The sequence below is a fragment of the Rhineura floridana genome, chromosome 18, assembly GCF_030035675.1.
Source record: "Rhineura floridana isolate rRhiFlo1 chromosome 18, rRhiFlo1.hap2, whole genome shotgun sequence".
Taxonomy (NCBI): Eukaryota; Metazoa; Chordata; class Lepidosauria; order Squamata; family Rhineuridae; genus Rhineura; species Rhineura floridana.
The window spans coordinates 20,506,160-20,532,933 of NC_084497.1; the positions used below are offsets into that span (position 1 = coordinate 20,506,160).

Below are 26,774 nucleotides of genomic sequence, written 5' to 3' on the forward strand. Positions count from 1 at the left end.
ACTGGAGGCCTTCAAGAGGCAGCTGGGCAGGCACCTGTCAGGGATGCTTTAATCTGGATTCCTGCATTCAGCAGGGGGTTGGACTCGATGGACTTATAGGCCCCTTCCAACTCTACGATTCTATGATGCTATGATCTGTCAATTCAGACACTGTGCTAAACCACAGTTAGCACAAGTCGTGGTTTGCAAACCCACTTTAGACCATTGTTTCTTACTCCACTTTGCTGGCAGAATGCAAACCATGGCATTATCAGAGTTCAAGCCAGGCAAAACCACTTGGAGTGCAAATCAGGACTAGTGAAGGGCGTGGCCTGGGGAGAGCTCCGAGGGCCAGACAGAAAGACCTGGAGGGCCGCAATCAGCCTCTACCCTATAGGAGACAGGGCTCACAAGCTCTTTCCCTGGAGCAAGACATAGGGTGCTGATGGTGGTGTGGGAGACTCTCTAGGTAAGATCCATGTCCCAAAGAGAATTCCAGCTTTGCCGTACTCCAGAACAGCTACATTCATCCCCCACCTCTGGGGGAAAACGTCAGAAATTGGAAAATGTTTGGCTTAGCACCTGCCTCTAATCCTTGCTTTAAAGAGGAGCAACAACAAAAAAGCAGCAATCTGGAGAAAGACATTTAAAGGTACTTTTTGAAGAGATCTTAGCATGTTTATTAAAATTAAAAAAAACCCACCAAAATTGAAGTGCCTGGGGGTGGGGAATGTGTTCTCCACTTGATCTACAACGGTTAATGACACAGATAAGAACATAAGAACATAAGAAGAGCCTGCTGGATCAGGCCAGTGGCCCATCTAGTCCAGCATCCTGTTCTCACAGTGGCCAACCAGGTGCCTGGGGGAAGCCCGCAAGCAGGACCCGAGTGCAAGAACACTCTCCCCTCCTGAGGCTTCCGGCAACTGGTTTTCTGACTAGGGTGGCAGAGCACAGCCATGACGGCTAGTAGCCATTGATAGCCCTGTCCTCCATGAATTTGTCTAATCTTCTTTTAAAGCCATCTAAGCTGGTGACTGGCATCAGCCTCGCTTATGTTTTTACATGTCCCTTAGCATTCCACAAATGAAAATAGGGGCATCCTTGTAACAGCTGGGTTACTCTCGGCATGATGGGTCACTGCCTAACTCTGTCACCACCACCACCCATCCATCCCATTACCCCTTGCTAAAAGTCTTACTCTGCCTGTCTGGGTCTATAAGTAGGACTTGATTTATCCAACACTGACTGGCATCAGTGGCTCTCCAGGGTTTCAGACAGCAGGACCTCCCCAGCCCTACCTGGAGACGGTGGGGATTGAACCGGGGCCCTTCTGCATGCAAAGCAGATGCTCTACCACTGAGCTCCGGTCTTTCCAACCTCCTAGCAGGTATAGTCCTGTTCCGGGATCCAGATAGGCAGCCATTAATGTATTTCTCCAGCAGACCATGCCATCCAGTTTCCAATTTTTCTTCTCTAAGCAACACTCAACATTCTGTGGCTACTGAGCATGTGTAGTCCCTCCTCCTTCAGGTGTTCTTTTACTGTTTTTTAAAAAATAAATAAATATTGTATTTTATGAGTTTTTATATAAGCTACTCTGTGAAGGTGTTGCCCTAGAAGGTGAATTGAAATGCTTAATACTTAATTAGGCATTTTCAAGAGTTCAAAATATACTTCCATGGTTGCTGTGAGTGAACTGGCAGGCTGTGTAATGTGCAGTGTTTGCGTTCATGTGTCACACTAAACCATGGTATAGGGTTACACGCAGAAGCAGGAAAGAGTCTCGGACTCTCGCGCTCCCCCTTCTTCCCCATCCGGCTGCAGAAAGGACTAAATGTCAGCCTTTTGTGTTCAAGAGGGAATGTAGCTCTTAAGCTTAAAAAAAAAAGGGAAACCACCTTTATAGTGAGTCAGACCACTGGGCCGTCTACCTCAATGATGTTTAAACTGACCGGCAGGGGCTCTTCAGGTTTTCAGGCAGGGAGCATTCCCAACCCTACCTGAAGATGCTGCCAGAGACTGCACCTGGGACCTCCTATATGCAAAGCAAATGCTCTACTATTGAGCCTTGGTCCTTTCCTAGAGGTTGAATTCCACAGCCTTGAGGAAATCAGGAGGAAACCCCTTACCTTGTAGAGCTGGTGGAAGCCAAAAGTGATGCCTGCCATAATAATTGCTAGAGCGCCGTAATCCCGCCATCTGGAGCTGGGGGGACCTGGAGTACAAATGCAACAACAACAACAAAAAGCCAGTGTGATGAGAAGCATGCAGAGTCTGACTGCATCCCCAGTTGTGCTCCTCATCCTTGCAGGGCAGAGATGGAAAAGTGGTGGCCCTCCAGACGTTGTTGGACTCCAATTCCCATCAGCCCCCCTCCCCCCGGCTAGTATGGCCAATGGTCAGGGATGATGGGAGTTGGAAGTCCAGCAACATCTGTTAGGCCACAGATTTCCCACCCCTGAGGCAAAAGAATGGAATTGTTCCCGAGAGAAGACATCAGAAAATAATGGGGTGTGTAAGGCACCAGGGTGAGTTATGTCAAGACTGTCACGTTACCTCTTGTTTCACTGATGCTCTGTTCCAACTATATGGTTCCATCTGCACTATACATTTAAAGCAGTGTTAGACCACTTCAGACAGTCATAGCTTCCCCCAAAGCATCCTGGGAACTGTAGTTTGTTAAGGGTGCTGAAAATTGTGAGGAGAACCCCCCCCCATTCCCCTCACAGAGCTATGGTTCCTAGAGTGGTTTAACAATCAATCCCTCTTCCCAGAGAGCTCTGGGAAGGCCCAACCCATTCTGGGTGATATTGGTAGGGTGGAGGAGTAAGGCTTAAGCTCATCATTTCACCACACTACTGATGGAGAGGGTCCCCTGGAAAAACTGGACCCTGGTGAAACATAGCTCCTCACTTGAACAGTGCTTCAGGGGACCTGCAAAAATGGGGCAACACTCTTCTCCCATTCAGAGTGACGGCAAGAAGCATCCCCTTTACTCTGGTTTGGTACTCTGTGATGACATCATGCTACCTACATGATTTGTGATGGATTAAGCTCACATAACAACAAAAAAGAAATCTTAAAAATGAACCACAACAGTGACCAGAAGGGAAACAGTACCAAAAAAAAGGGGGGGGTTGTAAGAGGGATTGGATAATTTTTTGGGGGTGGGGGGAGCAAACAGATCTGACTCTAGGCTCTGCATTATCCAATCCCGACTCCAAATGCATCCATATCAAGATGCACTTAACGTCTTGCAAATGAAATCCCCATTCATAAGGGCTAACTCTCAGATAGCTTATGAACCGCTGCAGCATGGTTACCCCCCCCCATAGTTTCCCAGGCCCCAATGCTTTGACCTCCAGGCAGAATCCGAAGACACCTGTAGGTCTTCCTGCTCCCCCTCCACACACACCCAAACTCCATCAGCTGCAGCCTTTGACCTCTGTCATCTCTCCCTCTATCCCTGTAATGTTCGTGCTAAGAACATTTTATTGCCCCCTGGTTTTCATTATTAATGAAAAGGGACCGAGGTGATCTTTCAGAAAGTTCAGAGAGTCTATAAAGACAAGGAGCCGAAATGCCATTTTACTCGTTTTAAGGGATGTGTGAAACAATTCTGTCTTGTGGCAAAAAATAAAAGACACTGAAGAGAAGGGGAAGAACTAATTGAAGAGAAAGAAAGGAGAGAGAGAGAGAGAGAGAGAGAGAGAGAACCCCAAACTCTGCACCAGTTCCTATTTATGTGAAGGAGAAATCTATGGGCCAGGATGTGTGGGCACTAGTAGTTTGTGAGGACTGATAGCAAAGTTCCGTCAGCAGCCCTGCTGGTTCAAGGTGCAGGGATGGAGTCTGTGCGGTGATAAACCCATCAAGAGAGCTGCTGTGGGTTTGTGTCCTCCTAGCAGGCTTCCCATAATGGGCATCTGGTTGGCCACTGTGAGAACAGGACGCTGGACTAGAGGGGCCCCCTTTGGACTGATTCAGCTCCGGGGCTCTTCTTATGTTCCTGTTAATAATAGAGCTGTTGCCTTCATGCCCTCCTGTGGGCATCCTGGAGCCACCTGATTGGCCACTGTGGGAGAGTGGATGCTAGACTAGATGAACCTTTGGTCTGATCCAGCAGGGCTTTTTTTTAATGCAGCCATATGGCATCTCTTTGAGAACTGCAAGATTTTAAATGGGGGAGACAGCAGTCACCCTCACCTTGCCCAGCCACTATAATACCTGCCATAGCAAATCCTAAGCTGGGTTGAACACATAAGAAGAGCCCTACTGGACAGTCCATCTAGTCCACAGCCCTGTTTCCCAAAGTGTATGACCAGATGCCACCAGGAAATCCCACAGAGAGTGCACGAGGGCAGCAGCCCTCCCTACTGTGTGCCTTCCAACAGCTGGCACCCTGAGGTGGACTGCCTCTGAACATGGAGGTTCTATGGAGCTATCACGGCAACTGCCATTAAAAGGTCTCTCCTTCCTCCTGGATTTTACCTCATCCCCTCTTTAAACCACTTAAATAAACAGCCACAGCCGCATCTCACAAGCAGCCTTGCAAGAAGTTGGTCATTTGTGGCCTAAAAGTAAAGAAAATCAACTTTTGTAATGTAATTACAACTTTTTGTAATGCGTCTCTGAGTGATAGCCTGGAGGCAATCCTTAACTCACCACAGGCAACTTACTTTAGGGGCTTTTTTACACAGCCCTGTTAGCATCCAAGGGAAGGGAGTGTGGAAACCATCAGACCTTGAGGCAGAGGCAGCGGGAGTTTTTAAACAGGTGTAAAACCTGTGTGCAAACACACACAATGAGGGTCATAAATATTATAGGATGCTGACAACTCCCGGTCAATGCAAGCGCTCCTTACACACTTTTGCTCAGGAACTCCCCAGAATTTGTATGTAATGAAGGGGATTAGGTGAGGTGGGGGAAAGTATATATAAACCCTATCAATCATTTGAACAGTTAAGAGTCAGATTTGTCCTCACTCCTGGATTAGAGTATTTCATAAATGCCAATGGTAGACAGTCGTAGCGTTCTCATCACCCTCCTTTTCCCCCTCCAAGTCGGGGGGTTCAGTTTGGGAGCGTGTTTAAACTAGTCAGATTGAGTGATGCTTCCAGCAACTAATCGCATGTCAAATAAAAGATATTTTATGTAATAAATTACTGCTACAAGTAATTCAGATGTCATTTATCAGTTTTATTATCAGTCAACCCAAGTCTTGTTTCTCTAAATTAATCAAAATCAAGGAGTTGGTGGTTTGTGGTGTGTGTATATATGTGTGTGTGTGTGTTTTAAGGAGCAGATTTTGACACCTCTTGGCAAAAGGACAAGAGAGAAGCAGGGATGGGCTGTTGCTCAGGGGCAGAGCACCTGCCTTGCATGTGGAAGGTCCCAAGTTCAGTCCCTGGCATCTCCAGGTAGGACTGGGATAAGACTCCCTGCATGAAACCCTGGAGAGCCACTGCCAGTCAGTGTAAATAGTGAGGAAGATGGACCAATGATCAGACTCAGTATATGGCAGGTTCCTATGTACAGAACGGGAAAGATTCTCTCTCTCTCTCTCTCTCTCTCTCTCTCTCTCTCTCTCACACACACACACACACACACACACACACACACACACACACACACACACACACAAACACACACACACGCTCTGTTGCACTCTTGAGAATCAAGGAAGGTGACTGGTTCTTTCCTTTGTCTAAATAAAGGTTTAAAATTAAGGAAATGTGAGAATGGCAGCTGCTGGCTTGCCGATGTAGCCCTGTGGATCAGAACTTGCTTTCTGTACAACGCGTCATCAGGGCTGCTAGTCAGAGGAGGAAATGGCAAACTGTTCCAGCTGGGGCATATCCACACGACAACCCTTAACCCTCCTGGCTCTGCAACTCATGTGACAACAGTTTGTCTGTTGTCAGGTTGTCTCTTGGAAATCCTCTATAACAGGAGTTGTGGATTTTTTTCAGCTTGAGGGCCACATTCCATTCTAGGCAACCTTCCGGGGACCACAGGCCAGTGGTGGGCAAGGCCAGAGGCAGACGTGGGCACAGCCATGTTAATTTTACCTTTAAATGTTAATGTTACCTTTGTACAGTAAGGTAGTTTTTACACACGCCCCGCTATATTCTCCATTCAGGGAAGCAAGCGGCATCATCATAGAAATCGTAGAGTTGGAAGGGGCCTATAAGGCCATCAAGTCCAACCCCCTGCTCGATGCAGGAATCCAACTTAAAGCTAATGCTTTAAGTTCAAGGACACATTTCCAGCTAGGCAAAAACACTTAGGATCAAGTGAGGGGTGGAGTCTGGGGAGAATTCGAAGGGTCAGACAGAGATGCCTGGAATGATGCATTTGGCCCCTGGGCCTAGGAACACCCCCCATAAGAGAACAATTTGTCTGATTCCAAGATGCAGAGATAATAGCATGAGATACAATCCTATCTAGAATGTACCACTTCCTGGATTGTACCACTTGAGACTGAATCACATTAAACAATGAAGCAAGAACTTGGGAGAACATGGAAACTAACCCTGGCCACATCTCCCCTATACAGTTAAAATAGTGTTATATCACCTTAAACAGTTGTGGCTTCCCTCAAAGAAAACTGGAAACTTTAATTTGTTAAGGGTGGTGAAAGTTATGAGGAGATCCCTGTTCCCCTCACAATTCCCAGAGTTCCCTGGGAAGAATAATAGAATAGTAGTGTTAGAAGGGTCCTATAAGGGCATCAAGTCCAACCCCCTGCTCAATGCAGGAATCCAAGTTAAAAGATACCTGACAGGTCCACCTGCCTCTTGAATGCCTCCAGTGTTGGACAGCCCACAACCTCCCTAGATAATCAGTTCCATTGTCATACTGCTCTAACAGGAAGTTTTTCCTGGTGTTCAGCCAAAATCTGGCTTCCTGTAACTTGAGCCCATTATTCTGTGTTCTGCACTCTGGGATGATCGAGAAGAGGGATTGACTGTTAAACTAATCTGGGAATTGTTCTACTGTGAGGGGGAATAGAGATCTTCTAACTACTCTCAGCACCCTTAACAAATGATAGTTCCCAGCATTCTTTGAGGAAGCCAGGGCCGGTATAATGATGCTTTAAATGTACAGAGCTGATGTGGCCTCTTTCTTGGAGATTTTGGGGGCATTCCAAGCCAGATTCAAACTCTAGTCTAGAGGAGCCTGGGCTCAATTCTGAATTTGCTTTCTAATTGTGTGTATAGTTTTTGGTTCACTCACTAGATATGAATTTCATCTCATCAGCAGCAGGAACTAACCAGAATGACTTAATAATAATGGGTTGCATTCAGCTAAGTCCTACTCAGAGTAGACCTATTGAAATCCATGAACCTAAATCAGTCCTGTATATTAACTTCAACGGGCCTACTCTGTGTAGGGCTAGCATTCAATCAGCCTTTCCCAACCAGTGTGCCTCCAGATGTTGTTGGACCACAACTCCCATCTTTCCTGACCATTGGCTATGCTGGCAGAGGCTGATGGGAGTTGTGGTCCAACAACATCTGGAGGCACACTGGTTGGGAAAGGCTGCATTAAATACTACCCAATAGTAATTATTATAAATATTACATTATTGTATTCCATATAAATACAAATTTATAGTCCAAGTCCCAAGCATGTCAACTCAGAATCAAGTCCCCCTAAGCTAGCAGGATTCACTCCCAGGTAAGTGTGTACAGGACTGCAGCTTTAGTTAACAAACAGGGATCATCACTGAAATATCTTAATTAATTTTAAACAAACATATCTACCAGGTTGGCATTACCAGTGCCACTAATTTGCTGAATAAAGAACATTCTTTTAAAAAACACCCATAATTATCCGTAAATATTTATGGATACATTATTCACCTTACAACTGTATATTTCCAACAGAATAAAAACTCATCTATAATTTCCTCATTATTTCATATGGTTGCACATTACCTTAAGCCTTGTTATTCCCAAAACCTGTAAAAAATAATCTGGCAATTTCTTAATAAATCTGCCTTCCTCCTCTAAGCCTAATAAGCCTTCTCTGCATTTTTAACCAAGTCTTTCCCCTCACATGCTAACTTTCCATATGCAGGGAGTGTGTTTGAAACTTTCCATATGCAGGGAGCGTGTGTGTATTATTATTATTATTTTAATGGATAGCACCCAAACATGATTTCTCCCACCTGCAATCTTAGATGCCACTTCTCTGAAGGACTGTACCAAGCCTGCACGTTTGGCTCAGAGGTGAAATAATTCACACGTCCATATCCTTGTCATGAAGGATAAGGCTATCAACAGCTACTGATCTTGATGGCTATGCCTCTGAATGGCAGTTGCTGGAACTCACAGATGGGGAGGGTGCTGTTGCACTCAAGTCCTGCTTTGGGGCTTCCCATTGGGGCATTTTGTCAGCTACTGTGAGAACAGGATGCTGGACTAGAAAGGCCAGTGGCCTGGTCCATCAGGATTCTTCTAGGAACATAGGACGCTGCCTTGTACCGAGTCAGACCATTGCTCCATCTAGCTCAGTATTGTCTGCACTGACAGCAGCTCTCCGCGGTTTCAGGCATGAGTCTCTCCCAGTCCTTGCCCTGCTTGGAGATGCCGGGAATTGAACAAGAGACCTTCTGCATGCAAGGCAGATGCTCTGCCATGGAGCTACGGCCCTTCTGGTGTTCATATATACTTTCCCCACTTCAGGATAACCTCTGGAGCCAGTTGGGACAACGAGATCAGAATTATATCTTGATCTTAAGGGCTGCGGCTTAATTGCACGTTTGAGTTGTTGCGTGCGATTAATTAATTTGCTTGTCATTTTCATGACCGAGGATGGGAGCCAAACCACAGCAAGTGGACAAGTTTGCAGTTCCCTCCACAGTATCTTTATTGGGACTAATAGGTGCTAGTAGATTACTCGTGTTAAATCTTTATTAGCAGCTAAGATAGATAGATAGATAGATAGATAGATAGATAGATAGATAGATAGATAGATAGATAGATAGATAGATAGATAGATAGATATAAAGGAAGGAAGGAAGGAAGGAAGGAAGGAAGGAAGGAAGGAAGGAAGGAAGGAAGGAAGGAAGGAAGGAAGGAAGGAAGGAAGGAAGGAAGGAAGGAAAATCACCTGGCAACTGCCAAGGGGCTACTTACTGTGTGGGGCAAGATGAGGGGGCTGAGTTGGCACCAACTGTGCAGAAATGGTTAGGGGCTGAGGCTCCTCTTTGGCGGTGCCTGACTGCTGGAAGGCCAGGTCGATTTCTTCATCCGTCAGTCCTAGGAAGAAGAGGAGATGGGAGTACATTAATGCCAGTGGAGGCTTGTCCATTAGGGCGAATGGGGCACCGCCCCACCAATCTGTCTGCCTTCAGCCAAACCCCACTTGCCTGCCTTCTTACTCACAATCAGCCCAGGGGGTGGCACTGCCTCTCAACTTCCTCCTCCTCAGTCTCAGCGTTGCCCCTTGCAAAACTCAGCAGGGGGAAGGAGGAGGAGGACGGGGACAAAACGTGAATGAGTTGTCTCTGCTTCTCATTGGCTCTGGCTGCACTTACTGTGGGGCTCCCGGCCCTCCGCCCCACCTGTCCCAGCAGTCTAACTAGCAACATTTGAATTAATGTCTCCTCCAAAAGAAACAGATATTTATCAGCACCAGGAACCAAAATGGTATGGAGGGACCCCGGGAAATAAAAACAATTAAAGCCTGTGTAAGTTGAAGCCACAGTAGTAAGAATGTGAGAAGAGCCTGGCTGCTGGATCAGGCCAATGTCCCGTGCAGCCCAACGTCCTGTTCTCACAGGGACCAACCAGAGGAAGCCCACAAGCAGGACCCGAGTGCAACAGCAGCTCTCCCACTTGTGATTCCCAGACTTCAAGTTTTCTTTTTTGGAGAGGCTCAGAAAAGCCAGCCAAGTTAAGAACCTAAGAAGAGCCCTACAGCTAGATCAGGCCGAAGGGATTCTGTTCTCACAGTGGCCGACAAGATGCTCCGGGAAGCCTTCAAGCAGGATCTGAGAGCGACAGCAACTCCCCCCACTTGTGAGTCTCAGCAACTGGTATTCAAAGGCATACTGCCTTCGACAGTGGAGGGAGAACATAGCCATTTGAACCAAGCGGCTTCCCAATTAAAAGCCCAGAGTTCCCAGCAAAGCTTCCTCGAAGTTATGCAAAAGTATTTTGACAAATGTGTGCTGCCTCTTGAATTTTGGATTCACTGGGAGTGGGGTGGGGGGCAACCACATTATCTGCTGCAATTTAACCTTAAGCAACGGAGTATTAGCCTTCGCTGCCACTTTCCAAATGTGGCTCATTCAATTTCCTTAATTTATCTTTGGGTTTATTGCTGCCTTTGAAGTAGCTTTTCTATTGCAATTTCCCCCATTCTTCCTCTGGAAAGAAAAAAAAAATCACACGCAAAGCAAACGGGTGGGGGAAACGTACACCATCAACTGCAAATGTGGCTCATTTTAATCTGTAATGGTGTAAAAAAAACACAACCCGAGAACAACAACAGCCCCAGAGTAGGGGGGAAACTAACAATAATGTAAGAAAACAGACAGGGAAACAAAAAGCTAATTATTGGGTTAGACAACTAATTAGTCTAGATCGTTTCTGAAGATGGGAATAATTTGCTTTATTTTATGACAAATGTGGAAATAAAAAGAAAAGGGAGGGAAAAGAGAGACAGACGAGGGGGGGGATGTTGGAAATCAGGTCTGACTGTGATTAGCATGAATGGGACGCAGAGCATCAGGAGGCAATAAAAGTAAAAAAAGATCAGAGGGAGGCCAGGGCAAAACTTTCAGGGATGAGCTTGACGTTCCGCTGGCCTGAAAGGCTGCCACTTGGCTAGGTAGGTTTTAACCGGCACGATGCACAGTTATCCTATTTTAGTTTTTGTTTTGTTTTGTTGAGAGAGAGGGGTGAAATGAGGGGACCTCCCCAGTTGCTGCAGCCACAACATACGGAAAGGATTTGGCCTACAAGAGAGAGAGAGAGGAACCAGCTGCTGACCAGCATCTGCGAAGAAAATGGAACAGCTGGTTTGCTGCATCCGACAGAGAGAAAAGTCCTTGCGAAGAACGAAAGAGAAACACAGGGCATGTAGGGGACAGGCTATGGAAAGAGAAGCTTGGGGGAAACGATGTGCTTTCATTTGATTTTTAGCTACTTTTATTTTAGCAACTTAAAAGCAGGGTTTAAGAGGCCTCCAGAAGGCATTGTAGGTCCAGCCTTCAGCAAAACGCAGGGGGGGAGAGAAAACCCATTGGAGAGACACTACAGCAGGTGCAGGGAACCTTTGGCCCTCCAGTTGTTGCTGAACCACAACTCCCATCATCCCTGCTTGCTGAGGCTGATGGGAGCTGTAGTTCAGCAGCAGCTAGAAGGGCCACAGGTTTCCCACACCTGCGCTATTGGTTGAGTCCAAGCATCTTACAGAAGCAGCCTAACGAAGCCGATTTTTAGAGCAACAGTTGCCAGCATGGTGACGTCCAGATATGGTTGGTCTCCTTACTCCCAGCATCGTCCCTGACCACTGGCCATGCCGACTTGGGCTGATGAGAGTTGGGGGTCAACAACATCCAGAGGGCCCCATGTTAGTTACCTCTGTTCTAGGTGTTGCTGCTTGCAGAGGTTGCCCTATGGGCGCTCAACAAGGGCTCTCCTACAGCACCTGCCTGTCAGCTGAGACTGTCTTCAGAGGAGTTGTCTTCACTCTTGTCAGCTTTGTCACAGTGAACGCTGCACAGTGTACAAAATGGCCCTAAAGTAAGACTTCAAAGCCAGTCAGACCAACTACTTGTGAGGCAATCTGAAACGCGACTTCTTCCTTTTTACTAGGACTTTGGAAGCACAAAATCACCTGACTTGCTGTATGTAATTTCTTGACTCAGGTTCCATTTCCTTGAAAAGCTCATCTCTGGCTCAGATTGTTAACAAAGCACCCGCGCATCCTATTCCACTCCCCTGGATGTCATAAGTGCTGCAACAGCAGCATCCCAGGAGCCAGGGATCCTGGGAACATCATTTCTGGGGATCATGGGACATGCAGTTTCCAAGGCGCCTGACCAGCATACTATACAGCACAGATGGGGAACCTATCAAGATGTCGTTGGACTGCAGCTCCTGTTATCCCTGACTACTCTTGCTGGACTCCAACTCCCATCACCTGGCCATTTGGGGGGAGGAATGGGGGAGAAATTCAACTCAATTTGCATTTAAAGGCGAACCTACCTAATTTACACTTTCCAAAACAATATGCGAGCTGAAACAGCAATCTTTCGAAATTTGCACTTCCATTAATTTTGCCTTACAAAAAGTAATATGTGCATAAAATGCATATATTAGTGAAAACCAACATTTTAGAATGCATTATATTAAGGAAACGTGCTTAGCAAAAATGCATGTATTAGACAAAATTGCATACAAACGTGTAAATGTTAGGAGAAATTCACTGATGAATTTTCATGAAAACTTTTTTTAAAAAGTGCAAACTGAGATGTAAATGTGGACAACTGAACTTAAGACTGGGGGGGAAATGAGGAATGGAGAGAAATTGAAAACAGATCCACACATCCCTACCATTGGGGTTCATGGAACTACAGCTCCCATCACCATCCCTGACCATTGGCCATGCTGGCTGGGGTTGATGGGAGTTGTAGTCCAGCAACATTTGGAGCGCCACATATTCCACATCCCTGTTATATGCATCACTACATTCCCCATAGTCCTTGGTACCTGAGGTGCTGTTTTTGCAGCTTTTAAAGAGCCTGAACAAAAGTCTCGCAAGGAACTTCAGGGCAAGGTTCAGGGCTGATGGGGAATCTTGTGTGTTTGCTGGGAGGGGTGTGAGATTTAGCAGCTGCTGCAGTACCAACAATATAATTAGGAGCTTGACAGGGTTTAAATTTCAGAATTGGGCTTGAAACAAACCATGGTTTGTTTGTTGCTGGGAGGTTCCAATTCCACTCAAGATAAAGAGAGTTCACCCTCCAGTACTGGAATGCAATCAAGCAGTGGCAAAGCCCAGCCTGAGAATGGCATTATGCAGTGGTAGACCGGAAGGGGAATGCAGCGCCAAGATTTTTTCCTTTTTCAGAGCAGGAGCAATGAATTGACAGACTCTCTTTCCTTTGGCAAGAGAATGAGGTGATAACGAGGCTTTCAAGTTTGTGTGTGACATAGTTTAGCACAGAGTAGGAATGGAAAACCTGTAGCCCTTCAGATGTTTCTGAACTACAACCGCCCCTATCCCTGACCACTGGCCATCCAGGCTGATGGGAGTTGGGAATCCAAAATCATCTAGAGGGCCAGCGATTCCCCAGCCCTGGCATAGAGGAAGCCAGAGAATGATGGAAATAATCCCGCAGTGGCTAGACACATATTTCCTTTTCTTTGATGGGGTTCCTACTTCACACTAGCAGTTTTAACTGGTAGATTGTTTTGCATTTCTAATGAAAACTTAAAAATTGCATTTTAGCTGGCTGAGTTTCTTCTGTTACAGCTCCGTGTGTTTTACAAGTTAAAGTAAGGCAGTTGGAAGTTCACCCCACTGAGTTCAATGGAGCTTATGCCTGGAACTGTGCATAGGATTGCAGTCATGCTGATCCTAATAAACTGTTGAAATTATGGGAGTTGTTATGATTAGCTCTGACTTCTCAAAATTTACCACTGATACTGTGAGTGGGTCCCAACCGAATCTGGATGCTCATTCCCGTCCCTTCACTTCCTCCCCCCCGCAGAAAAAATCAATTCAAAGAGAGCATATGTGATAAATATTATCACTAAAGATTGAACACCAAACCACAGAGCAGTTCTTTGTTCTCGAGGCCTCCAATCTGGAAAGCACAGGAAATAACATTCATTGTTAGCCTACCCTCCTCCCAGATAGATCCACATCCTGTTTGGGTGGGATAAAATAGATAAAAATTTGTTTCTTGCATTAATCTGGGCATATCAGACAGCGACAATAGGATTAGACAGAGCACGGCTGTTTTCATTAGGGATCTCTTAAAATGTGGGCTGGCAGGGAAACTAGAGATACAGGCAGCATAATTCTGAATCCCATATGCCTGCAAAGGCTGACTTTCTTTTTTCATATTAACAGTCATGATCATTAGGAATGGTACATCCAGGTTCAGAGGCAATCTACCTCAGGAACTACTTGTTGGGAGATGAAGGGCAGGGGAGGACCACTGACTTGACTGATTCATTTATAAACTTATTTATCAACTTATTTGAGGAGTCACTGACGAGCACTCTTGTAGCTGCTATACATTTATTTATATTTAGCTAGCTCCTTCTGGGTGGAAGGTTGGGATATAAATTTAATAAATAAATAGTTGATTAAGTCCCATGGGAAGCATTTTTTCAAAAGCCCCGTCGATTCTTTATGGGAGAGCCTACCGGAGAAAATATCAGCCTCCTTCATCAATCTGGTGTCCTCTAGATATCTTGGACTACAACTCCCATTAGCTGCGCTGGCTGGGGCTGACAAGGGTTGTAGCCCAAAACATCTAGAGGGCGCCCAGGTTGGCGAAGGAGGCTGGTCTACACTGACAGCGTAGAAGTCCAGGGTGCCGGAATCCCCACTTCGGCAGCATTCCAGACACCCATGCTTGCCTCTCACATTGCAGCTGCCTCTCTCTCACTCCTGGCCAGTCCTTCCCTGCATAAACCCAAACAGTCTCTGATCTTCTGGAGAAGATCAAGACCAGGCAGGATCCAAAAGGTTAAAAGGAAGAATGAAGAGAGTTGCCGATTGTAAGTGAATTATATTTGGCCTTGAAAGCTGAGCCGCAGCTATATTATAAGAAGGCATCTCTCTCTCTCTCTCTCTCTCTCTCTCTCTCTCTTTCCGTGTTGTTTACCATCACCCTGACTAATGCAGAGCTTTTTTTTTGTTTTAAATAATCTCATGCAAATTAGACACACACTTCCTTCCAGTTGATTGCTATCTGCAAGGAATAATATAACTGCAGAGGGTAAGAAGCAAGGATGAGCCACAGTGGAAAACAGAACGTGACCCCCCCAACCTCCCCCTCCTCATTCCACCATCTCTCCATCCATCCATCCATCTTCCATCCTCCCCCCCGATGCCACCACTGGACAAATTGTCCCTTGTTTTTATAACGCCTTAAAATATTTTTCTCCATAGAGGTCAGGTTGGTGGAGGGATTCTGATTTGCAGGAGTCTTTCATATAGGCTGCATACACACCACACATTTAAAGCACACTTTGAGCACATGGCTTCCCCCCCCCCAAGGATCCTGGGAACTGTAGTTTACCCCTCCCAGAGCTAAGTCCCAGCACCCTTAACAAGCGAACGTTCCCAGGATTCTTTGGAGGAGAGGGGAGATGTGGAACATGGGAACATAGGGGAACATAGTCTTATACCGAGTCCAGCTAGCTCAGTACACTGAATGGCAGCAGTTCACCAGGCTTTCAGATGCTGGGGATTGAACCTGGGACCTTCTGCATGCAAGGAAGATGCCCTGCCACTGAGCTGAGGCCTTTCCCCAAATGTGCTTCAAAGGTATGGTGTGCACGCAGCCTCAGTCTTTGCTTTTTCGGGAAGTTTCCTGCCACTGCGCTCACCTCTTGTAGCCAACGCTCCCCACCCCCTGGGAATCACACAAATACTAACAAAGACAGTTTTGAACTACTGGTTTCAAAAGCGAGATTACACGATGGCAGAGTTTAGCTCTTCAGGCCTGCGCTGGGAAGGTACCCTGTTGGAATTTTGATGGGAATGTAGTTCAGTGACACACTAATATGACTTTGGTATTCAACACCGCCCTGTTTTTGAGCAGGAATGGGAAACCCCAGGCCGGCAGGCCAAATGTGGGCCTCCAGATCTCTCCATCTGGCCCTTGGGACTTTCCTCAGGCCACATCCCCTCCTCAGCCACACCCCACAATGTCTCTGCTTCGGAAACACACACACATCCTTGAGTGCTACTGCCTGGCTGGAACTCTGATCATGGAGGAGAGAAGGGGAGTGTGAGTGTGTGTAGAAATGAGCCTTCTGTACAAAGCTTTTGCCTCTATCTCCACCCACAACGGGGCATGTGGCCCCCAGAAGGGACTGCGGCCCTTGGGTTGAAAATGGTTCCCTATCCCTAACTTAGAACAACGGCTAATTCCAGGGCTTCTCAGTTCTGGCACAGACAGCGTTTCATACTGGGTGCGTAATGTTTCTAAAGCTGGCTTTTGCTGCTCAGTCTCAGCACCAGCCCTGCTGTGTAGGTTGCCATGCATACCTGTGCTTTGAGCAGCCTCAGTTTACAGCTCCCCCCCCAAAAATATCTCATGGTTTCTTTTCAAAACCAAAGCGTTGACTTTCAACAAACCACAGCTTGGAGTGTGTGTTTAATGACATGTCTGCGGGGCCTGCGGGGGATTGATTTTATAGCTCTGGTCCCAAACACGCAAAGGATTTGCTCATTTTCAGAAAAGTCAGTTCAGTTGCACTTTTTTCTTTTCTTTTGGAACCAACGCCATTTAAAAATAAAAAGCATATTAGGCACTGATTCAGACGATTCTACTAATAATGAATGACAGTGTTGGGGTGAACTTAAGTTGGAGAAGTAGGAAAGAGATGGTCACAGAGACCGTGGTGACTTTTTCCCACCAGGGATTAAGACTGAGACTATAAGGCTCATCTGCACTTTACATTTAAAGCAGTAATTTGCCACTCTGAACAGTCACTGTAGTTTGTGAAGGGTGCTGAGAGTTGTGAGGAGACCCCTCTTCCATTCACAGAGCTCCAATTCCCAGAGTTCTCTTGGAAGAGGGATTGATTGTTAAACCACTCTGGGAACTGCAGCTCTGTGAAGGGAAGAGGAGTCTTCTCCCAAGCATCTCTCAGCACCCTGGAGTGCCAAGAAGGTGAGGGTTGTAGAAAGAGAAGGGGTAAGGGGTCACATCAGAACCATACATTAAAAAGCACATTTAAAGCACATGCCTTCTCCCAAAGAATCCTAGGAACTGTAGATTTCCTCTCACAGTGACACGATTCCCAGCACCCTTAACAGACTATGGCTCCCAGTATTCTTTGGGAGAAGCCATGTGCTTTCAATCAGCTTTAAATGTATGGTGTGGGTGTGACTCAGAGTTCAAATCCCCACTCAGCCATGAAGCTTGCTGGGTGATCACTGTCTCTCAGGCCAACCTACTTCTCAGGGTTGTTGTGAGGATAAAAAATTGGGAGGGGGGAGAGAACCACATACGCCATCTTAGAGGAAAGGTGCAATATAAATGTAATAATAAAAGGATATGAAATAAAAAAGGGGGTGACCTCAACCACCTCTGACAACAACTGTGCTCACTGCTGGTATTCAGCACCTGACAGATTTTGATCTTGCCCTCCAGGGCCGGCGTCAAAGGGCGGCCAGGTTGAGCCCTGGCCAAGGGCCCCTGCGGCCCAGAGGGGCCCCTGAAGGGCTCCTCCTTAGGATGTGGGAGTAGCGCTTCCCTTCTGTGATCTTCGGCAGGGTCGACTCCAGACCCTGCCGCAGATCACAGAGACGGAGCTCCCAGCCCCCGCCTCACAGACCATGTGGACCCACAACACCCACCCGCTCCACCTTCCTCTCCTCCCTTTTTGCGAATGCCTTGCGCACTGTGTGCACAGCTGCCATCAACCAAGATGGCAGCAGAGGCTTCTCTAACGGGCTAATGCCCCTATAGCCACCTTCATTGATGGCACACGTGTGTGTGCGTGCATGCAGTGTAGCGGGTATGCATGCCATCGACAAAGGTGGCAGGGGTACCAGCCCCTTAGAGAGGCCTCCGCCCCCATCTTGGCTGACCTGCATGCCCAGTGCACAGGGCATTCACAGAAAGAGAGAAGAGGTAGGTGGAGCAGTCTTACACGGTCTGGGCAGGCTGGTGCCCAAGGGCCCAGTCATGCCTGGCCCCAGCCCTGTTGCCCACCGCTGAATTATAACACTTCAGAATTGCTCCAAATGTCCCACATAACAATGACTTTGTTGCAAAATTCTTGCAGCAACAATCCTGCAAGGTAAACTAATCTGTTTTTAGCTCAACGGTTGGCTTTGATTATATTTTGATTTTTTTTAAAAATACACCTGCTTTTTAACTTTGTCTTTTATTGACAATTTTAATGTTTGGGGGGGGGGTTTGTAAGCAGTCTGGATGCTGTAATTACAATCAAGAGGTACAAAAATTTTGTCAAATAACTAAACAAACAAAACTAAAACCCAAACATTAGTGTTATTTAGGTTTTTTTACCCACATACTGTATGCTGTTTACACACAGCGTATAGCAGGTACTTTCCATCCCCTAAAAGCACAGGAGACAGATTCTGATTTTTCCCCTTTTCTTCCTCCTTCAGCTTGGCCTTTTAAAGAACAAACGAACGAACGAATGAATGAATGAGAGGAAGGGGGGGCAGAATGTGAAGTCCGGTGGAGTTTAAAATACAGTTCAGTGGGGTCAAAGGTGTGATCCTCTGATATTTCACCCGCCACACGATCTTGTTAGAGGATGATGCCCTGTCAGGTCAATTTCATTTTTTTAAAGGTTCTATTTAAAACAACAAACCAACAAATTAATGTTCACCGCCCAGAGAGCTGTTGCTAGTCGGGCGGTATATAAGCTTAATTAAATAAATAAATAAAATAAATAAACCTAAGGTCAACAGAAATGTCGTTTTGCATCCCCCACCTTCTTCATTAACATGGAGACAATTTATTTGGACCATGTCCCTTTTTTGTTCTTCCTGCAGTTGCAGAGAGGAATGCAGAGATGGAAGGGGATTCGGGGGGGGGGGTAGGAACCACATTGGTGCAATCGTTCCTTGCGTTGATGCAAGATATTAAAAGTAGGATTACATCCTTCTGTTGAATTTAGTCTAGACTGCAGCAAACAACAACAAGGACAGCAAAGGCATACAAGAAAGTACGTTAAAAGCTCGCCTATGGCGATTATGAATCAGTTGCCCAGGTGAGCAGGCAAAGACATTTAAAAAAACTGATTCCCCCTCTCCCCCAATTCCTTTTGGGACATGAAACTGTTAACTTATTACATTTATTTATTTGTTAGGTTACTTACTCACTCCTCATCATAAGGTCCCATGGTGGGTTACAACGATATATTACACAATTATAAAAACAGATAAAACCTACAATTATAAAACAAGTAAAATAGTTCCAAATGGAACAGAATAGTGTAGGCAAGTGGGCTAGTTCCCCCACCCTTTTTGCATGTGTATGCGTGTAGTAAATTATGCAAACTTTTTTTTAAACAACACCTAAATGAAATAAATGACCTTGAGGGATGTGCAACTTCCTTGTCAGTCTTCAAAACTACCTCTCAGCACTCCAACAATCACATTCTCTCAGACAATGATTTCAGGGTTGCCAGGAACAGTATCTTTCAGCCACCAATTGCCTGGGTAAAAAAGAATGTTTAAATTTCCTCCTGAAAATCAGTAATGAGGGAGACAGGCGCAGCTCATCAGGGAGGGCATTCCATAAATGGAGAACCACCACTGAGAAGACCATGCCATGGGTCAATGCCAACTGGGTAGCCTAGCGCAGGGCTGGAGAACATATGACCCTAGGCATTGGCTGTGCTGGCTGGGGCTGATGGGAGTAGGAGTCCAACAACCTCTGGAGAACCACAGGTTTCCCATCCCCGTTTTAATCAACCTTGATAAAAGCCAGAGCAGCCACTAATGCAGAGACAGAGCAGGGAGCCTCCTTTCTGGATGGTGCTTGCAGCTTCCAGGAGCCTTTAGTCCAAGGATGGGGAACCTGTGGCCCTCCAGATGCTGCTGGACTGCAAGTCCCATTATCCCTAACCATTAGCCCTGCTGGCTGCTAGCGCTGCTGGTGGTTGGGAGTTCAACAACATCAGGAAGGCCAAAGGTTCTCCATTCTGACTATTAATGTATTTACATGTGGGGCCTGCAACAAAATGTTGCAGTGCAAAATTCAGGATTCCATCCATTTCATTCCATTCACCCTCCCTGCTATTTTCCACATGCACCCTTCCCTGAGTCCACCAGGATTCTCTAGCCACTGAGCACATTCAGTCCTTGGGCTGTTTGGGGGTTCCGTCCCCCTAAGGGTTTTCCCCCTCTAAATAATTGTTTTTGACTTTTGCAAACCTTGGGGTTCCCCCAAACCTGCTTGTGTGCGTTTGCACGCAGAAGCGCCATTTTGGCTAAATCAGCACTGCGCTTGAATCCTGAGCATCAGAATTAGCCGATTCCTGCATGCAGGAAAAAGCCAAATGTGTGGGACCCCATTAAAAATGTAGTGCTAACACAGCCAGGGAAAGGAAGAGTTAAGTATAAAGAGATTTGTTTGTGTGTGTGTGTGCTTGGCATTTTAAAAAAAACTCCTGGCAGGGAGTTTTTTGCTTTGTTGGCTGTGCTTTCGGAGTCTGTAATAAAGGGAAGCGTAAATGGAGGCGAGGAAGCCAATGTCAGGGGGTGAGAGTTTGGGAGAGGTTGTTAAGTATCTCCTTCACCGGGGCTGTGCTATTTCTTTCTCTTCCCCCCCCCACACCCCGCGCTTATGGGACCTCCTGAGTGATTGATAGGTAGAAAAAGAGAAAGTGTGCAGAGACAACCACCTGCCTTTCAAATAACCCCCCCACACACACACACGGCCTTAGAAAAGATAGCAAACTCACTTTTTAAAAGTGCAAAAAACCCACGCTTTTTTTGGGGGGGGGGGAATTAAACGACTAAGCAAATCACAGAGACTCCAAAATAGCAAAGCACAGGGTAAGATTTTGGAGGGAAAAGGAAAGAACTTGACAGTGACATTTTTATTATTATTTTGAGAGCAGGCTTTCTTGTTTATTTATTTATTTTATTTATGAACGTTTCCGCTCCCCCCCCCCCGCCCCTCTGGAAAGAACAGGCTGAACGCGACAAGAAGTCCTCTCTCGCTCCCTCCCCCTCCCTGCCAGCCTGCAACAACCCCAACCCTGCAAGCCGTTAAAAGTCGTCGGGTGACCCTGCAGACCCCTATTTCCCAGAGCCTTGTATAAAATTGAATTTTTTAAACATAAATTACACGTAATGACGACACTGTAAAAACTAACAGTAATGGAAAGCTGTGCTGTATTTCATTAGCCTGTATTATTCCAAGCCACCTGATCCAGGCGGGCCTTGTTTATGAGTTAGGGTGTTAGCAGGATGCCAATGGAAGCATTTGCTTCGACCTTGCACTTCTCATTGGGGCATGAAATTACGACGGCAGCACCTTGATATTACGGCCATAAATACAGTAAACTGCAAATTTAAGCCAACAGCTCCTATTGTCTCCGAACATAAAGCTGATCGGTATTTATTTAAAAGGAGAATGAAAAAAAATATTATATATCACCTTGTTTATGGGTTTATTTCTAACCCCCTTCCCCTGCACCCCCTTCCAATCAACCTTATCCCCCCCCGCACACACAATTTGTTTATTTCCAATTCCAAAGAAAATACAAAATTTAAAACAGGTAAGCACCAGTTGTTGGGTTTTGTTTTGTGTTTTTATACCCAAAAGGAGTTAGACAGGGATAGAACTCAATCTCTACACCTGCTTTCTCTGACCTGGTGCCATCCAGATGTTTTGGACTACAGCTCCCAGCCACCCCTGGGGCTGATGGGAGTTGTTATCCAAAACAGCTGGAGGGCACCAGGTTGGGGAGGGCTGCTCTAAGCAAGCATGCCCTCTGCCAAAATTATGTGGCAGTTGTTGCATGATCTTATGAGGGGCTTCTTCGGCTGCAATCCTAAACCCACTTTTGCCTGGGAGTAAGCCCCACTGAATTCAACATTTATTACTATTATTATTATTATTATTATTATTATTATTATTCCATCCCACCTTTTCTCCAAGGAGCTCAAGGTGGCGCACATGGTCCTCCCCCTCCTCCTTTAATCCCCATAACAACCCTGTGAGGTAGGTTAGGCTGAGAAGACAGTCACTGGCTCAATGTGAGCTTCATGGCTGAGAACATAGCAACAGGGCTCCCTCCTGAACTTACATGGTTAGGGTTGCTAAATCAGTTGCAGAGAACCTTTGGCCCTCCAGATGTTGCTGAACTACAACTTCTCTATCGTCCCTGGTCAAAGGCTGTGCTTTTGCTGGACCTGATCGGAGTTGTAGTTCAGCAACATCTGGACGGCCAAAGGTTCCCCACACTGCAGCTAAATGTTAGAAACAGAATACCCCCACCTCCAAATTAAAAATTCTCACATACTAGGCATTATCATTTGAAATTCAGCTTGCAGGGGAGAGGGATTGGGGTTTGCAACCTTGCAGTAAGGGAAGAGTCAAGTTGTTTGCTTGATGTATGTGGGGGAGGGGGGAGAGGAAAAGCAAAAATGGGGAAGAACCCCCATATCCTTTTACATGCTGAAAGCACCGTTCAGAGGAGATGATCAAGAGAAGCTAGGGTGGAACACAGGAGGCTGTGGAATAAGAGGAGAGGTCCTCTTGTGGATAAGGAATTGGTTAAGAAGCAGAAAGCAGAGAGTAGGAATAAACGGACAGTTCTCCTAATGGAGGGCTGTAGAAAGTGGAGTCCCTCAAGGATCGGTATTGGGACCTGTACTTTTCAACTTGTTCATTAATGACCTAGAATTAGGAGTGAGCAGTGAAGTGGCCAAGTTTGCTGATGACACTAAATTGTTCAGGGTTGTTAAAACAAAAAGGGATTGCGAAGAGCTCCAAAAAGACCTCTCCAAACTGAGTGAATGGGTGGAAAAATGGCAAATGCAATTCAATATAAACAAGTGTAAAATTATGCATATTGGAGCAAAAAATCTTCATTTCACATATACGCTCATGGGGTCTGAACTGGCGGTGACCGACCAGGAGAGAGACCTCGGGGTTGTAGTGGACAGCACGATGAAAATGTCGACCCAGTGTGCGGCAGCTGTGAAAAAGGCAAATTCCATGCTAGCGATAATTAGGAAAGGTATTGAAAATAAAACAGCCGATATCATAATCCCGTTGTATAAATCTATGGTGCGGCCGCATTTGGAATACTGTGTACAGTTCTGGTCGACTCATCTCAAAAAGGATATTATAGAGTTGGAAAAGGTTCAGAAGAGAGCAACCAGAATGATCAAGGGGATGGAGCGACTCCCTTACGAGGAAAGGTTGCAGCATTTGGGGCTTTTTAGTTGAGAGAAAAGGCGGGTCAGAGGAGACATGATAGAAGTGTATAAAATTATGCATGGCATGGAGAAAGTGGATAGAGAAAAGTTCTTCTCCCTCTCTCATAATACTAGAACTCGTGGACATTCAAAGAAGCTGAATGTTGGAAGATTCAGGACAGACAAAAGGAAGTACTTCTTTACTCAGCGCATAGTTAAACTATGGAATTTGCTCCCACAAGATGCAGTAATGGCCACCAGCTTGGATGGCTTTAAGAGAAGATTAGACAAATTCATGGAGGACAGGGCTATCAATGGCTACTAGCCATGATGGCTGTGCTGTGCCACCCTAGTCAGAGGCAGCATGCTTCTGAAAACCAGTTGCCGGAAGCCTCAGGAGGGGAGAGTGTTCTTGCACTCGGGTCCTGCTTGCGGGCTTCCCCCAGGCACCTGGTTGGCCACTGTGAGAACAGGATGCTGGACTAGATGGGCCACTGGCCTGATCCAGCAGGATCTTCTTATGTTCTTATGTTCTTATGCCTTATATAGAGTCAGATCATTGCTGCATCTAGCTCAGCTAGCAGCAGTGGCTCTCCAGGCAGGGCACATTCCCTGCCCTACCTGGGGATGCAACCTGGGGCCTTCTGCGTGCAAGTCAGATGCTCTACTACTGAGCTACGGCCCTTCCACTAAAAAAATTAAGATCCTAGTCCTCATCATTCCAAATAAAGGGCTGATTTAAACAGAAACAATAGGGACATAGGGACCTATCTTATACCGAGTCCGTCCAGCTCGTTAATGCCTACGCTGGCTATCAGCAGTTCTCCAGGCTTAGAAGGTCTCCCCCAGCCCTACCTGGAGATGCCGAGGACTGAATGAACCTGGGACCTTCTACATGCAAAGCAGATGCTCCACATCCTTCTGGGATGGGCTATCTTACCCTGAGGTCACTTGCTCATCTGTGTCGTCAACACATGAAGATGCCTTAGAGTGCTATCCTACACACACTTACCTAGGAGTAAATCACATTAAACTCAACGGGATTTACTCCTGAGAAGGCATGCATAGGATTGCACAGACTATGGAGTTCACCCCGGCCCTTTCCCAAATCTTTCAGTGGAGGTGCTGGGGATCGAACCCACAGCCTTCTGGGTGCAAGGCATGCGCTTTGCCACTGAGCTACGGCACCCTACTCTTGGCTTAACAAGTGCTCAGGAGAATCTGACCAGACATCCAGCTCTTGTGGCCGAAACGCAGGGCCCAGCGATCTGCCAGCAGGAGCTCTTAAGGAGCAGAGGTTCAAGACAAAAGTTGGTAATGGATAAATATGTGTGTATGATACAACATGGGCAATTCCCTATAGTTGTTTTACCTTTCCAGATAACATTTCTGATGGATGCTATTTTGGTTTTTTTTAAAAAAAAGGTTTTAAAAAAACAGAAGAAATTAACAGAAGATCAGATTAAAGAAGGAGGGAGTTTTGGAGAGTGCTTCCCCTTTGCCGCTCCTGGACAGGCATTCTAAGTCCACCTCTGTGCCCTGAGAACATACTCACCTCTATTACATTAAATATAACAGAAGGAGATGGGGGGGGGAGAGAGAGAGAGAAGGGGGGGGAAGACTTAACACAAAGGCAAAAGGACAGTGGAATATCGCAAACCGTATCACAGCATAAATCACGGCATTACAAGCCAGTGCAAAATATATTTCATCAGTGCTTTAGAGGCAAAGGAGACACAGTTTCACTTGTCAAAAGAGAGGTCAGGTCTCCCCCTCCCCACCTCGCTGCTGCCCCCCCCCCAAGATGGGGAGAGAGAGAGTCCTCTGTCTGTTTGAAGCATGCAATTTTCCATCCCGCTCAGAGGAAAGCAGAGATGGACTAGCGTCAAATTGGAGCCGTTTTAAAGGCTTGTATTCAGAAGGAGGAGGCTGAAATAGGGATCACTTGGTGAATTTCTAGGGTTCCCCTTGCAAGATGATGGTGAAAACAGCAAAGGGAAAATTACAAGAGACCTTTGATGATTCTGTTGCGGAAAGTTTTTCCCCTTCAGCATCAAAGGAGACTACTGCGATGGGAACATTAAAAAAAAAATTGACCTGTGTGCAAAGTTACCTATCAACATCCAAATCACATGTACATGAAGTTCATTGGATCAGGGTCACAGAGGATAAACAGCTGTGTCTGCATTTGGAAGTGTTTAAAGTAACATGTGGCCATCCAGTTGTTGCTGAACTACAGCTCCCAGTTCAGTCTCAGCCAGCATGGCCAGTGGTCAGGGATGAAGGGCTCCTACTGGGAGGAAAGGCGGGAAAGAAATGTAATAAACAAATAAATAATAATGAAATAAATTGTTCAGTAACATCTGGGAGGGGGCACAGGTTAGTCACCCCTGGTTTAAAGTATTATGGTGGCTATGAAAAAATGGAAATGGGCTGCCTTCAAGTCAATCCCAACTTATGGCGACCCTATGAATAGGGTTTTCATAGTAAGTGGTTTTCAGAGGGGGGTTGCCATTGCCTCCCTCTGAGGCTAGTCCTCCCCAGCTGGCTAGGGCCTGCTCAGCTTGCCACAGCTGCACAAGCCAGCCCCTTCCTTGTCCGCAGCTGCCAGCTGGGGGGCAACTGGGCTCCTTGGGACTCTGCCCACGGCTGCACAGGTGGCTATAAGAAGGGGAAATGCTCTAGCTCAGTGGGAGAGAACACCTGCTTTGCGTGCAGAAGGTCCCAGGCTCAATCCCCAATGGCATCTCCAGATAGGGCTGGGAGAGACCCCTGCCCGAAACCCTGAACAGCTGCTGCCAGCCAGTGTAGACAACACCAAGTCATGTGGAGCAACTGTCAAATGGAATCTCCCACCTTTTGAAAAGCTAGCAGTCCAGAAAAGAAACAACCAGTAAGATGCACTGGGCCGGGGACTCAAGCAGGACCATGCCTCTCTGTGCCACTGTGGTACTCACCAGAAGAGGGTGCTGATGACCTGCTCTGTTGAGCACTGGAGCCACCACTGTGGATGGCAAGAGGATGGCACTGCAGCTCGGCAGTGACCAGGTGGCACAGGGAGCCAACATCTGCTCCCATGACGCTTCCAATTCGATTTCTTTAATTCGAATGACAGCCCCAAACACACACCCCAAACCCCCTCTCCATTCTGGCAAGCCAGAGGAATTGTCACATCCCAGGTAGGCAAAAGCACTTGAGAAGAGTGTGGTGCAGGGCCAGTCAGGGGGCCAAGGGCCATAAAGAGAGGCCTGGAGGGGTACACATGGCTCTTAGGCCTAAGGTTCCTCTTCCTTGTCCTATAATGTGTGTATACTTCAAAGACCATCTCGCCCCTTATATGCCCAGTCGATCACTGCGCTCTTCGGGTGAGGGCCTCCTACAGATACCATCTTATCAGGAGGTCCATTCAGCATAACATAGGAAATGGATCTTTAGTGTAGTGGTACCGACCCTTTGGAATTCCCTTCCCTTAAATATTGGTCTGCTTTCCGTGCCTACTGAAGACCTTCCTCTTTCAACAAGCCTTTTAAGTAGAGATCTCACCCAGTCTGTGTCTGTGCTGGAATTGCTTTTTAAGATGTTTTTTTTTTAAAGATATTTTAAAAGATGTTTTGTTTTAATATGTTTTAGAGATGTTTTAATATATTTTAAAGTCTGTTTTT

The 26,774-nt window shown here is 46.3% G+C and overlaps 1 protein-coding gene across 1 annotated transcript in view; it reads right to left on the minus strand.

Moving 5' to 3' along the window:
* Positions 1-26,774, minus strand: part of PEX14 (peroxisomal biogenesis factor 14) — a 148,425-nt gene that overhangs the window by 18,166 nt on the left and 103,485 nt on the right. Inside the window, exons 4-5 of the mRNA XM_061600574.1 lie at positions 9,129-9,251; positions 2,112-2,197 (exon numbers count right to left, since the gene is read on the minus strand). Of these exons, the coding sequence (XP_061456558.1) occupies positions 2,112-2,197; positions 9,129-9,251 (209 nt within the window). The remainder of the gene's footprint in view (positions 1-2,111; positions 2,198-9,128; positions 9,252-26,774) is intronic.